The sequence below is a fragment of the Microcaecilia unicolor genome, chromosome 3, assembly GCF_901765095.1.
Source record: "Microcaecilia unicolor chromosome 3, aMicUni1.1, whole genome shotgun sequence".
NCBI classification, from domain to species: Eukaryota; Metazoa; Chordata; class Amphibia; order Gymnophiona; family Siphonopidae; genus Microcaecilia; species Microcaecilia unicolor.
In genome coordinates this window covers 374,736,426-374,751,278 of record NC_044033.1, presented here as the reverse complement: position 1 = coordinate 374,751,278, position 14,853 = coordinate 374,736,426, and the positions used below count along the sequence as shown (strand labels likewise).

At 46.1% G+C, this 14,853-nt stretch overlaps 1 protein-coding gene across 1 annotated transcript in view; it reads left to right on the top strand.

Moving 5' to 3' along the window:
* CAD (carbamoyl-phosphate synthetase 2, aspartate transcarbamylase, and dihydroorotase) overlaps positions 1–14,853 on the top strand; it is a 448,399-nt gene that overhangs the window by 50,714 nt on the left and 382,832 nt on the right. Inside the window, exon 5 of the mRNA XM_030198598.1 lies at positions 6,676–6,817. Within this exon, the coding sequence (XP_030054458.1) occupies positions 6,676–6,817 (142 nt within the window). The remainder of the gene's footprint in view (positions 1–6,675; positions 6,818–14,853) is intronic.

Here is a 14,853-nt window from a genome sequence, read left to right as displayed (position 1 = left end):
GAAGTACTTGACCTGGAAGGTCATTTTCTTGGTGGCAGTTACTTCAGCTCGTAGGGTCAGTGAGCTTCAAGCCCTAGTAGCTCATGCTCCATATACTAAATTTCATCACAACAGAGTAGTGCTCCGCACTCACCCAAAGTTCCTGCCGAAGGTGGTGTCGGAGTTCCATCTTAACCAGTCAATTGTCTTGCCAACATTCTTCCCCAGGCCGCATACCCGCCCTGCTGAACGTCAGTTGCACACATTGGACTGCAAGAGAGCATTGGCCTTCTACTTGGAGCGGACACAGCCCAACAGACAGTCCGCCCAATTGTTTATTTCTTTCGACCCTAACAGGCTAGGGGTCGCTGTCGGGAAACGCACCATCTCCAATTGGCTAGCAGATTGCATTTCCTTCACTTACGCCCAGGCTGGGCTGACTCTTGAGGGTCATGTCACGGCTCATAGTGTCAGAGCCATGGCAGCGTCGGTGGCCCACTTGAAGTCAGCCACTATTGAAGAGATCTGCAAGGCTGCGACGTGGTCATCTGTCCACACATTCACATCTCATTACTGCCTCCAGCAGGATACCCGACGCGACAGTCGGTTCGGGCAGTCGGTGCTGCAGAATCTGTTTGGGGTGTAAATCCAACTCCACCCTCCAGGACCCGAATTTATTCTGGTCAGGCTGCACTCTCAGTTAGTTGTTCTTCGTAGGTCAATTTCTGTTGTACCCTCGCCGTTGCGAGGTTCAATTGACCTGGGTTATTGTTTTGAGTGAGCCTGAGAGCTAGGGATACCCCAGTCGTGAGAACAAGCAGCCTGCTTGTCCTCGGAGAAAGGGTATGATACATACCTGTAGCAGTTGTTCTCCGAGGACAGCAGGCTGATTGTTCTCACCTACCCTCCCTCCTCCCCTTTGGAGTTGTGTGTTCATATTTTATTGCTTGTCATTCAACTGGCGGGAGCGGTCGCGCACGGGCGGGAAGGCGGCCGCGCATGCGCGGTGGGCGTGGCCTGCGTGCCGACCGTCCCGCGAAGCTTCTTCCGGTTGGTGGGGGCTGCCGCGGACGTCAACCCCAGTCGTGAGAACATTCAGCCTGCTGTCCTCGGAGAACAACTGCTACAGGTATGTATCATACCCTAAACAAGCAGTAGAAAACCGCAAGACAGAGTCCACAATAACAGATGAACAATGTAATAAAGAAAATACAGGGTCTATCCCTGCCCCAGGCAGCCAACGTACAAACCATAAAACTTCTGAACATTTCTTTTTCAAGTTTTAAGAAATGATCCCCTGTACCCTACCTCCTGCCCTAAAAACAGAAAGTCGAGGAAAAGAACACATAATGAACTATTTGTCCATCAATTAGGCAGAGCAGTGTTTCAAGAAAAGTTCCTGAATGACTTCCCACTTATGTAAAGAGTGACGACAAGCAGTTAAGACACTCCATGTCACAAATATATACAACATCTTATTAAGCCATTTTACTAAAGAGGGAACAGTACGTTGCTTCCAATGGGCTGCCAAAGTGACTTGAGCAGCACACATAGCATACCTCACCAGAAGAGCTTGAGGTTGCTTAAGTCCAGGTGCTTTCTTAGCAAACAAAAGGAACACTGGGGGCCACGGAATTGGGCGAGCCAGCCACCGCTGAAGTCTGTTGAATCACCCTTTGAAAAGCCCGAGCCTTCACACAAGTCCTCCACAGATGGCCCATGGTGCCAATTTTACCACCACCCCGCCAACATAAAGCGGAGGAGCCAGGGAAGATATGTTGAAGGCAGGCAGGTGTAAGATACCATCAAAACATAACTTTAACAACATTTTCTTTAACTGGCACGAAAACAGAGACCTTCAACATTGCCTTTTCCATGGAGTTCCACTCATCCTCCAACGCCAACCCCAGCTTGTGCTGCCAGTTAAGACGTTTGTAAGAAGGCATAAGAGAACATAAACATTTGTAGAGGCAAGTAATAAACCCCAGGTACTCTGAGAATCCTCGCATAAATCTTCCAAAAGGAATTCTCCTGGAATATCCATGAGCGAATAGATGTAAAGGAAAGAAAATGGGACAGCTGGATATAGGCAAATCTATCCTGAGACAAAATCCGATAAGTGTCAGATAGAGAAGAAAAAGAAAGTGGAGTCTTGTCATCGAACAGTTGACCTCAAGTCTTTATGCCTAGTGAAGACCAGTGAGTAAATGGCCCCGAAACAAGCCCTGGAGGAAACAAAGGATTCAAAGCTGTAAGTGAGAGATGAGACAAAATGTGATTCTGAAAAGAAAATCCCAGTATAAAACGTAGTGGAAATCAAAGGACACAAGTCACAGCCAAGACAGTATTTCTGGGGAAGCCACATTAAAGAGCTGAGGGGTCGAGAACCAACAAAGGCCTTCTCCAGATGAACCCACAACTTGTGGGGCAGTGCCTGATATCGTTCCAAAACAGCACGCGCGTGGGCTGCTCTGTAGTACCAGAAAACATCAACCAGTTTACCTTTCCTGTTTGACCGTTCCTTATTGCCCTCCTAGAGTCCTTCAGTCCATTAACAATCATCGACTAGTTTTAACCCAGTCCAAGGTTTGCCTATCTGGAATGTATGCGACACAGTACTTTTTTTCTTTCTTTCCTCACGTACCTGGAATAATCTCCCTCTCTCTCTCTTTGTAGTAGCACTTCCTTTAAGAACTTTAGCGCTGAACTTGAAACTTGGCTTTTTAAACATTCAGAGAGTTTCTCCAAACGCCTGTTAGCATCAGCTAAACATTCCTAAACAATCCTGCCTTTTTTCACCAACTTTTGATTGATATACCCTACCAACCCATATCTATTTTAATATCTTTTTCCTTCTTTCAATTAACTCTTGGTGCGATTGTTATGCTTTCCTATCTCATAATGGAGTTCCTTTCTTACTTTCCTTTATTTTAGTCTGTACACCACTGCTCTGCTTGTCAGAGCGGTATAGAAAGTTTTGAAATAAAATTCTCCGAGGACAAGCAGGCTCAATATTCTGATTGATGGGTTGTCGTCCGCGACGGCCCAGGAGACCGGAAGAAACTTCAAAAGCAAAGGAATCCTCTGGAAAGTTCTGTTGTGCGGGCCGATTCATTGCGCATGCGTGAACGGCTTCCCGCGACGCGAATGTGCACTACTCAGTTCTTTTTATTCCTCGACTGGGAAAGTTGGTTTTTTCCTCACGTTCCCTTTTTCGGCTCAGGAGAACCGGTTTTTGGTGTTCTTCGCCCAGTTTATTCCGTGTTTCTTTCTTTTTCATCTTGTTTAGTCAAATATAAAAAAAAACAAACAAAAATAAAACAAAACCTTTTTTTCCTTTTATTAGTTGTCTTCTTCCCTTTTAAAGTTTCCTTAATTTTTCGACACGGCTGCCTTTAGGCTGCTCGGTCGAGCTACTTTTTCCTTTTTTTGTGCCTTTCTATTTGGTACCATCGAGCCGTTTAATTTTACTGACGCCGTTTTTCCCTCCATGTCATCGAGGACACCCAGCGGCTTCAAGCGTTGTACTCGGTGCAACCGGACCATCTTAGGAACTGACCCCCATGCTTGATGTCTTCAGTGCCTGGGACCCGACCATCTACCAGCTGCCTGTAAGCTGTGTAATTTGATGAAAAAACAGACCCAGGTGACTTGGGAGGCTCAACGCGAGAAACGTTTTCTGATTGGTCCGGTCCTAAGACGTCTGCATCGACATTGGGAGTTCAGGTAATGGCTGCAGAAAGACCACAACGCGCTGGGAGCAGCGAGGCATCGAGCGGGTCTCCATATGTTTCGAGGCCTACTGCTATGCAGGTCCCCCGGGACTGACCTTCATCGGACCTGGCCCCAAGGAGGCGTGAGGATTCCATGTCATCCTCGTTGGTACCGAGGAGTCTCAATGACGGGCGTCGAGCGAAGGCGAAGAAGCACAGTCATCGATCTTCCATGCACGGTACTGAGAGCTCCGGGGAGCCGAGGGCGTCGGCACCCGAGAAGCGTCAGTGCCGGGAGGACCGCTCACCCTCCATACAGGAGGTGCCAATGCGTCGGTCATCTGGCAGCCTGATACCAGCTATCGAGCTCCCTCAGCTTCTAGCACAGACTTCTGCAAAGGTCCCCCAGCCTTTTCCGATGGAAGCTCTCGACGAGCGCATCTGGGCCCTTCTTCCAGAGCTCTTGGAGGGGTTGCTTCGCCAGTCTGTCTCGGTATCGGGGGTGCTTGCGCCTTCCGTACCGACTGCGGCGGCAGCATCAACCAAATGTAAAAAAATCCAAAACGTAAAAGTCCTTAACGAATTTTTAAAAACGAAGAATGCACCAAAAAAAAAAAGCCGCACATGTTCGTTGCGGTATTGTAAAGTACAATGCATCAGACTGGTGTAATCCCCGTCGTTAATCGACCCCTAAAGCATGCGCAGAGCAGCCAAGCGTTATTATGGCTGCTCTGTGCATGCCACAAACGTCAAAACAAAAAAACAAAACACAAACACGTTGAAAATAAAAGGGGCAAAGGCGCTCGTCAGGAGCGTCCTGTATGGACGCCCCCCCCCCCCCCCGCCCGAGGTTGCCGCTGCTCCCCGCTTCCCCCTGTATTAAATAAAAAAATCAAAAGAAAAATCTAAAGTTTAGCAGGCCCGGCCCCCCTCCCTTCCTCTCTCTCTCTTTCTCCTTCTCCTACAGCCCCGCCCCCCCTGAGGTCGTCGCCGCTGCTCCCCCCCTCCACCGCAGCCCCTCTCACCTCTGTGTGAAGGCGCTGCACGGGCAAGAAGAACATCTGATCGCCACGAGTCTTCAGGACGTCTCTCCTTCCCTGACCTGGGCCCGCCCCTGTCTGACGTTATGTCAGACGGGGGTGGGCCCAGGTCAGGGAAGGAGAGACGTCTTGAAGACTCGCGGCGATCAGATGTTCTTCTTGCCCATGCAGCGCCTTCACACAGAGGTGAGAGGTGCTGCGCGGGCCCGGTAAGGCGGAGGGGGGAGCGGCGGCGACAACCTCAGCGGGGCACAGGGGCAGAGGATGGCGGGAAGTGAAGCTGTGGGAGAAGGAGGAAGGGAGGGGGGCCGGGGCTGCTAAACTTTTGATTTTTGTTCTGATTTTTTATTTAATACAGGGGGAAGCGGGGAGCAGTGGCGACCTTGGGCGGGGGGGGGAGGGGCAAGGCCGTCCATACAGGCCTGACGAGCGCCTTTGCCCCCTCCGATCCTTTTTTGGTTTGATTTTCTTTTTTATGCAAGGGGAAGCGGGGAGCCACGTGTTTGTGTGGGTTATTTATATTTTCAAACGTGCCAGCTTGGATTTTTATGCTGCAGGGAGAAGCGGGGAGCAGTGTCTGTATGACAGCTCAGGCCTTTAATGACAGCTCTGACCTCACGGTAAATGATTCGGTGCAATCGTCGGTATGGTTAGTGCATCCCGAATTGTCCACATTGCAATTGTAAGTGACTCGTTTGCATTCCGTTTTCATTAGCTGCTAACGTCGTCGGAAAATGGCCTTTAATGCATGCTACAGTTGAAAATTTCTTCGTTAAAGGGTCGTTAAAGTTTAGTGCATCTGGGCCTTAAAGGATGCCTATACTCACATTTCGATACTTCCAGCTCACAGAAAGTATCTTCGATTTCGGCTGGGAACTCAGCACTTTCAATACTGTGTACTGCCCATTGGCCTCGCATCTGCACCCAGGGTCTTCACAAAGTGCTTGGCAGTTGTCGCAGCGTCGCTACGCAGGCTTGGGAGTGCGTGTGTTCCCTTATCTCGACGATTGCCTGGTGAAGAGCACCTCGGAGGCAGGGGCTCTACAGTCTATGCAGATGACTATTTGACTGCTAGAGCTACTGGGGTTTGTAATCAATTATCCCAAGTCCCACCTTGTCCCGGTACAGAAATTGGAGTTCATTGGAGCTCTGTTGGACACACGGACGTCTCGAGCTTATGTTCCCCAGGCAAGGGCAGACAATCTCCTGGCCCTAGTGTCCTTGGCTCGAGCGTCTCAACAGATCACAGCTTGGCAGATGTTGAGACTTTTAGGGCACATGGCCTCCACAGTTCATGTGACTCCCATGGCACGCCTACGTATGAGATCAGCTCAATGGACCCTAGCTTCCTAGTGGTGCCAGGCCACGGGGTGTCTAGAGGATGTAATCCATCTCTCCACTGCGTTTTGCAGATCCCTTCAGTGGTGGACCATTTGATCCAATCTGACCTTGGGACGTCCATTCTAAATTCCTCAGCCGCAGAAAGTGCTGACGACGGATGCATTCCTCCTAGGGTGGGGAGCTCATGTAGATGGACTTCACACTCAAGGAGTTTGGTCATTTCAGGAGAAGCATCTTCAGATAAACCTCCTGGAATTACGAGCGATCTGGAATGCTCTAAAGGTTTTCAGAGATTAGCTGTCCAATCAAATCATTTCAATTCAGACAGACAACCAGGTTTTGATGTATTACACCAACAAGCAGGGGTGCACCGGATTTCGCCCTCTGTGTCAGGAAGCCGTCAAGATGTGGCTTTGGGCGCATCATCACGGCATGCTTTATAAAATTTTGCAATGTAAGGGAAAAAAGTTTCTCCGAGGTTTGATAGTGTTAAATCCATTTTGTATGGGCATGAATTGTGTATGATTTTTGATAGTGTTAAATCCATTTTGTATGGGCATGAATTGTGTATGATTTGATTTTTTTGTGTGTGTTTTCAATAGGAGCCGCAGGTTTTCAATCCCAGCGGCACATTGAGGATCGTAGCCCTGGACTGTGGTCTGAAGTATAACCAAATCCGCTGCCTGTGTCAGAGAGGGGCTGCAGTGAAGGTAGTGCCATGGAACCATCCCTTAGACACTGAAGGTAACCATTCTCATTCAGAGCCAGATGCACTAATGTAACCTAGGGGTTAAAATCATCTTAACTGGGCTCCTCCAGAGGGAAAAGAAAAAGGGGTTCTATAGTGACATCTCTCTGGAACAACAGCTGAGCAAACTGAGACCTGGTTGCCTTGGCGACAGCTTGCTGGTCAGTTGAAAGTTGGGCAGAAACAGATGAAGAGAGTATATGTATTTTTGAGTGTGAGAGTGGCCAGAAGGAGAAGGCTGCAGCACTGGGAGTGAAAGGTTGTGCTGATGGTGAGCTGTGATAAAGAGAAGGGAAAGTTGGAAATTTTATTTAGAGGAAGTGCAAATGCAGAGGAGCGGAAGCAGTGAAAGAGACAGGTTGTGTGTCCAGGGTGTCTGAGTCTTGGTGATGAAAGGGATACATTTAGTGGATGGATTGAAGAGTGGTGGGGAAAAATAAATTCTTTGAGAGTGAAGGGTGAGTGAGAAAGGTGATTTAAGTGGGAAAATAGGATTAGGTTTTCTTGTGAATGACTTGTGCTACTGGATTGTATGTTTGGTATAGTGAAAGGTTAAAGCAGTGTATGAAGGTATATTGGATGCTCCTCCAGAGCAGGGACACATAAAATAAGAGTAGGCTGAAAAGTTAGGGGATTTTATTTAATTTTATTTGGATAAAATTAGCTGGCCACAGTACATTTGTAAATGTTGTTCCCTAGTTGAAACCCTTTGAATAAAGTGAGGGCGTTAGGGTTTTGCATCCATTTTATTTTATTAAGAGAAAGGTGTAGGAAGAAGACATTGCTTTTGACTCGTAACCACTTGTAACCACTCGCCTCCACCTACCCTCCTCTCTTCCTTCCCGTTCACATTAATTGATTTGATTTGCTTACTTTATTTATTTTTTGTCTATTAGATTGTAAGCTCTTTGAGCAGGGACTGTCTTTCTTCTATGTTTGTGCAGCGCTGCGTATGCCTTGTAGCGCTATAGAAATGCTAAATAGTAGTAGTAGTAGTAGTAAGACCTGCATAAAAGAGAACAGATGAGTTCCAGAGAACGTCAGGGGCCCAAACACAAAGAATAAAACTCTTGAGGGATATAGTAAAGGAAGGAAAAGAGAGACTCTACATTAGCTTAGGAAATTGGTGTACTAAAGTTCAATACTTATCTGATAATTGTTCCACTGATGAAAGAGGTCCCTGTAAGGGAAAAAGAAAACAGGAATTATTTAGAAAACATTACTTGAATTGCTACATAATTAACATTTGAGCTGTCTGTTGAGAAAAAGAATATATTTGTTATTCATACAACAAAAGAGAAATGTCTTAATATTGTTTGAAGAAATCTGATCTGCTTTATTGTCACTTATTGAATTTGGGAAAGAATTCTAAATTTAGCTTATTTTCCTCTCTCCCCTCAGAGGACGGGAGACAAGGTTAGTGAACATGTATTGTCCCCTGCGCTCAGCAGTGAGTTCTCAAATACTGGTCACGACTACAAACAGGTTTTGGGTAACTCATTGATTACGCTGAGACGCAGGTGGGTCCAATTACACTAACTCCACGGAAAGAGCCCTTCCCTTACCGATCCCTAAGCGAATCTGTAAAAAACGGGCATGAATGAAGGAAATCGCATGCAAATGAGCTGCTCGCTGTTAGCTCATTTGCACGCGATTTCCTTCCTAAGGAGGGGAAGCCAGTTGGCCAGCTGAGCATGCGCAGAGCAGCCAATCGTTATGCTGACTGCTCTGTGCATGCCAAAGACGACTTTATACACGTCCTTCACTCAAAAAAAAAAAAAAGGATTTCCCTGACGAGCACTTTGGGACGTTTTTCCCTTCAGATTTTGTGATGGGCATCCTTCTCTTGGACGTGTTTTTCTTACTTGCCTGAAATGACCACGCCGGAGAGAATCTGGGATCGGGACGTGCCGAGGACGTCCAAATCAAAACAATTTGGACGTCCCTTTCGATTATGCCCCTCCATGTCTCAGCCAATCACAGCGTGTTTAGCTGTCACTGGTGTCATCTAAATGCGCTGTGATTGGCTGAGAGAGGGGCATAATCTACGCACGTAAGAAAAACACATCCAAGAGAAGGACGCCCATCACAAATCCTGAAGAAAAAAAGTCCACTTGTTTGTCAGGGACATCCTTTTTTTTTTTTTTTTTTTAGTGAAGGACGTCCAACTGTTAGACCCTTGAAAGGATGTCCCTGAAGAGCACTTTTCTTCCTATTTTTGCGATGGGTCCCGCTCACAGCAGCCTCAATGAGAGGTGCAGACCTGCCATTAGGTTTTCCACAGTGCATGGGGTCAGAAAATGGTAGTGCATCGCATTCACATTATAATAGTAATTAGCTCATTTGCATTCCATTTTTGTTAGCTGCTACCGTGACAGGAAAATGGCTCAGAGAACACTTTTGTGCATGTCCCGGTTTACTACTTGCGCGCTAAACTGTTTAGAACCAGTTTAAAAACCACGTTGCTGGCTCGTTAAGTTTAGTGCATCTAGCCCTCAGTTCGATCACAGAACAGGTGGAGAGGTGTATTTGGGGGAGGGAGGATGGGGGAAAAAGTCTTCTGAGGGAACATGATTTTCAAGGATTAAAATTGCTCCATTGGGCTAAACTGGAAGACTTGGTCAAGCAATGTCTGAAACCTAGATGATTTCATGAAAAATATATGTTAAGTATAAGCATCCTATGTTTATAGAAATGTAGTTACAATTGTATACTGTAAATATACAGAGAAAGTAAATGCATGTGTGTATATGTCTATAAATGCATAATTTCATGAAATGCCTAGCACATGCCTGGGGTGTTAACCCTGCAGCCACCTGGAGGGTCTGTCCCCAGCACTGCTCAGGCCTGCCTTCACCTAGACACGTGTTCTATACTAGCACCCTTCTCCCACCAACTGGGTTCCGTTTGACTCCGGGCGAGTCTTCTACACTTAGGTTATTTCTTGGTGATTTCTAGGACGCTGGGGCCACACTCTAGGGGTCCCACAGTTTCTAGAAAGCACCCACAGACCCAAAAACACAAATCAGGATTCTTAGTCCAGGACAGCAGAGTCAATAAACTAAAAAAGGTTTATTGTCACAAAAATAGAACAATGAACGGAAAAAGGTGAACTTAGCAAACAATAACAGGTAACTGAATATGGATCAATTATAAAACTATCTAAACATTTGTTTACTACCTGGGTGGTACCTGGGGAGTTCAGAAAATATAGCTTCTCACAGGTTATAAAATTATAACTGCTGACAGTATCTTTCTCTCCCCGCTCCCTGGCTGAGACTAGGGAAAATCCAGTACCTTCTGGTTAGATTTAAAATCCAGGGCCATTCAGAGCCCAGGGCATCAAATTTGAAAGTAGCTGCCCAATGGTACTGCAGATTGCCTTTCCATAAGCTGAAACTGCAAAACAGAGAGTCTTTTTTTGTGCAACAGCTTTTAAACTCAAAACAAGTGCCATCTGCTGGTCAATTAGGAGAAATACACTTCATGAAATAATACAGTTTTTAGGCTTAGAAATCCACTGTTTTATCACACATATATTTAAATATAACCAAAAAATAGAAGGAAGAAAGGACTTACATTACACTGTAAATGATAATCAAACCTCCACAAACAAATCTGTGGCGGGGAAAAAATTTTAATTTCAATAGACTAGTTGAAAATCTGTAGGCGGAAAAAGCCTCAGAATTTATTCTGGATTAGCAGATCAGAGGGGAACAGCAGCACAAATGAATGTGGAGCAGTACTAGTGTAGAGGGTCTTAGATGAAAGTACAAGGCAGAGCCAAAATAACAGAGAGAGCAATTTAAAAGACCCGACACGGCCCGTGTAGCAAGTGCCTATGCGGGGACACTATGCATGCAAAAAAAGATATACAAAAGTAAACAATAAAAACTTGCAATGTAAAAACTTAGTAAATGAGGTAAAGTAAAAATACATACCACATGTACAAAATATGATACAACAAATAAAACATAGACATTCAAACACATAAATACCAGAATGAGGTTACAAAGTGTTTGAGTCCTCTTATGGATGTCTACAGTCACAATAGCAGAATCTCAACATACTGTGAAACATATACAAAAATGAAAATCAATAGAATATGTAAAGTAAAGCACTCAAAGAAATGTGTGAGTTTAAGTGTAAGTATCTTGGTCCATAATATAGCAATAAAATAATCCCATCATACCTTAATACACGCACACAAAATTTGTAGTTAATGTCAGCTTTATCTATAAGTGTGCAGCACTATGTGCACAATATTCTTTCTCTTCATTGACGTCTTTTTTTTTAATTTATTTTTTTATTATAATTCTTAATGGTCTCTTCCATGAACTTTATCGTGTTTTCATTTATGTGTATGTTGCGTATGACAATGGATTTGTTTTTCCTTTTCTGATTCTCTAGATGTATAATTAGTCACTTTTTAATTACAAATTTTCTGTCTCTATTAAGGTATGATGGATTTATGTAACTTTACCTCATTTAGGATCCTGTTTACTAAGCAGCGTTATAGGCGTGTTAACGATTTTGACACGCGTTAATCATGTACATACAATATCCCTGTAGGTGCCTACATTGCTAGCGCACACGCTAAGTGTAGACGTGCTAAAAACACGCACCTTAGTAAACAGGGCCCTTACTATGTAACTTTTTACATTATAAGTTTTTATTGACTTTATTTTTGTATATCTTTTTTGCATGTGTAGACTTCTGATTCATGCACTCGCTGAAACATGGGCCATGCCGGGTCTTTTAATAAGACTGTGAATAAATTGCTTCCTCTGTTGTTTTGGCTCCACTTTGTTGTTTCATCTGAGGCCCCCTCAGAATTTATTCAGTCATCACGATTATTTGAATGTCTTCTTATTCAACTAGTAAAAAAAAGTCCGTTTCTGAAAGAAATGAAACGGGCGCTAGCAAGGTTTTCCTCGGAGTGTGTATGTTTGAGAAAGTGTGTGTGAGAGTGACTGTGTGTGTGAGAGAGAGTGAGACTGGGTGTGTGTGTGTGTGAGATTGAGATTGAGAGTGCGTGCCAGGGGCGCCCCCTCCCTCCCTCTCTCCCTCCCAGTTCCGGGGTCGTCCCCTCCCTTCCAGTTCCAGGCCCCCTCCCTACGAAGTTTAAAAGTCATCTTGACTTACCTCGGGGTTACGGCGGCCACCAGCAGCGGTAAAAGGTGTGCAGACTTGGCCCTTCTCTCTCAGCTGTGGTCCCGTCTTCATTTCCTATTTCCGCAAGGGCTGGACCACAGCTGAGAGAAAAGGTCCGAGGCTGCACACGTTTTACCGCTGCTGCCTGCCGCCGTAACCCTGACTTGGTAAGTGAAGATGACTTTTAAAAATCGGAGGGAATATGTGTGTCTCTTTTTAAACTGTGGCATTAAATGATCCTTGAAACAGTTAAGCAAAAAGCATCAGAGCAGCATCTCGTCTCTGTAGAATAAAAAAAAACACCTCTATCCTATCCCTGAACAGGCTAGACTGCTTGCATTCACCTACTGTGGATGACGTTACAAAGAAACGGTTCCAGTGGATGGGGGCTTGGCGTTGAAGGACCAGCAGGGTCATAGGAGTGAGTTTCTCTTGAAGGAGAATTTTGATGTTTCGGCCTTTGCGGTGCAAGTGGCGATTTGTGGGGGCTTGTTGGTTTGCGCATGTTTTTGCTGCGTGCAGATGGTTCTGATCTTTGGACAATTTTTCAGTTGTGGATCAGGAGATGGTATAAATTGAAATGGGTTGTTCTTTTTTCACTGATGCCTTGTATGATTTGCTTTGTGCCCCATCAAAGTCCATGGCATTAGGAGTGGCCTCTAGGAGGTCCTTGTGGCTTCAGTGCTGGGCGGCAGATGTGGTCTTTAGATTGAAGTTCAGTAGATTTCCTTTATGGGGAAGAATTGGATAAGTTGATGAAGAGTCCGGGAGAATCCAAGGTGCTTCGTTTGCTGGAGGTTCATTGAAAGGCGCTGGATATATTTTAGGGATGCCCATCTATCACCCATGGAGAGTTGGCGGAGGTTAGGTTAGTCATCTTTTCCAGAGGCTCCAGTCCATTCAGGGAGACAGCATGGAGGTAGAAATTCCGTTCCGGTCTCTTCTGTACAGGGTTGTGGCTCCCAACCAAGGTGTCCAGGGCCCAGCAGTCCATGGCGGTCAGAGCTCGATTGCGAAGTTTGTACTGGATGGTGGTACAAGATTACCTCGAGCCAGTGGGTCCTCAAAGTCATCCGCGATGGGTATGCCTTTAAGTTTGCGCTTCTGTTCCGGGAGGCTTTTGTGGAGGCTTGTTGGTGTTGCTGGAAGGCATGGGTTGTCGGGGAGACACTACAAAGATTGCTGGACCTCAAAGCCATCTATTTTATAGTCCCAAAGAAGGAGAGAACATTTCATCCTATGTTTGGATCTCAAAAGGTGTGAATTGGGTGCTCAGGGTTCCCAGTTTTCAGATGGAGAAGATGCGTTCAGTCATTGTTACAATATAGCTTGGAGAGTTCCTTCTGTCCCAGTATTTGATAGAAGCCTACCTCCATAATCCCATTCGTCTGAGTCATCAGAAGTTTCTTTGCTTTGCAACTGGGTCAGTACTACTATCAGTTTTGTGTGCTTCCCTTCTGTCTGGCAACTGTGCCCGTACCTTTTCCAAGGTGATGGTGGTAGTTACTGTAGCCTTGCATAAGTAAGGAATTCTAGATCACCTGTATCTGGATGACTGGTTGATTTCAAGCAAAGATGGCTCAGGAGAGCGAGAGAGTCACAGCTCGAGCAGTTCAGTTCCTGGTGTTCTTAGGGTGGGTCGTCAATCATTCAAAGAGCCACCTGGTTCTGTCTCAGATTCTGGAGTATCTGCTTCAAAATGTGTCTAGGCTGGGTTTTTCTTCTGATGGCCAGGGTTCTAATGCTTCAGTTGCAAGTTCATTCCCTCCTGGTTTTGCCCTGGCCTCAGGCTCAAGGTTATCTACAAGTGTTGAGCTCAATGGCTGCTACATTGGAGGTTGAACAGTAGGCCATGTCCCATGTGCAGCCATTGGACAGCTCTTCTAGCCCAGTGATCTCTAAGGACTAAAACTGAGGAGGATCGTCTTTTGAGGTGGGGGGCAAACCAGCCTCAGTTGGTGGCTTTGTGCAGCCAACCTGGAGAGGGGCATGAGCCTGGATCTGCCTCAGTGAATGGTGCTGACGACGAATTCCAGTCTCAAAGGCTGGGGGGGGGGGGGGGGGGGGGCATTGCATGGGTCGTGTGTCTAGGGATCACTGGTCGCATAAGTAGGTACAGTGGTTGATCAGCAAATTGGAGACCAGAGCAATCTTGTCTGGCATTGCTGGAGGGCAAGCCTGTGCTGTCCTTTCTGACGGCGTGATGGCACTGGCCTACATGAATTGGCAGGGAGGGCCGAAGAGTATGGCGTTAACCAAGGAAGCAGCTGTTCTGATGTCCTGGGTGGAGTGTTACCTGGAAGATCTTTTGGCGGCTCGTGTGACTGAATTGGAAAACCTGCAGGCGGATTATCTCATTCAAAATGTGCTAGATCCTGGGGAGTGGTCACTGGGGCAGGCTGCCTTCAAGAGGGTGGTCCACCAATGGGGCCATCTAATCATGGATCTTATGGTGACCTCTGCACACACCAAGTCCCCTGGGTTCTTCAGTCACAGGAGGGAAAGAATGTCGGAGGGCCTGGATATGCTGTTTCAACAGACTCCTCTGAGTTTCCTTGTTGGCCTCTCTGGGGTGGTGCATGAAGACCTGGTGATGTTGATGGCTCTGCTTTGGTCTCGATGGCTGAAGTATGTAGATCTGTTGTGTCTAGTTGTAGAGGATTCTCTACATCTCTCGGTATTGGAGGATCTTCTCTCTAAGTTTCCAGTGAATGTTCCAGACCCGGATTGATTCTGCCTTAAGGCCTGTCTCTTGAGAGAGTGTGCTTGAGTACGCGTGGGCTTTTTCTCCCAGAGTGATAGCTACTATACAGAGTTCTCACATAAGATCTACTTTTTTGGCTTCTGTTCTAGTGGGGTATTTTCGAGGCCTGGCATG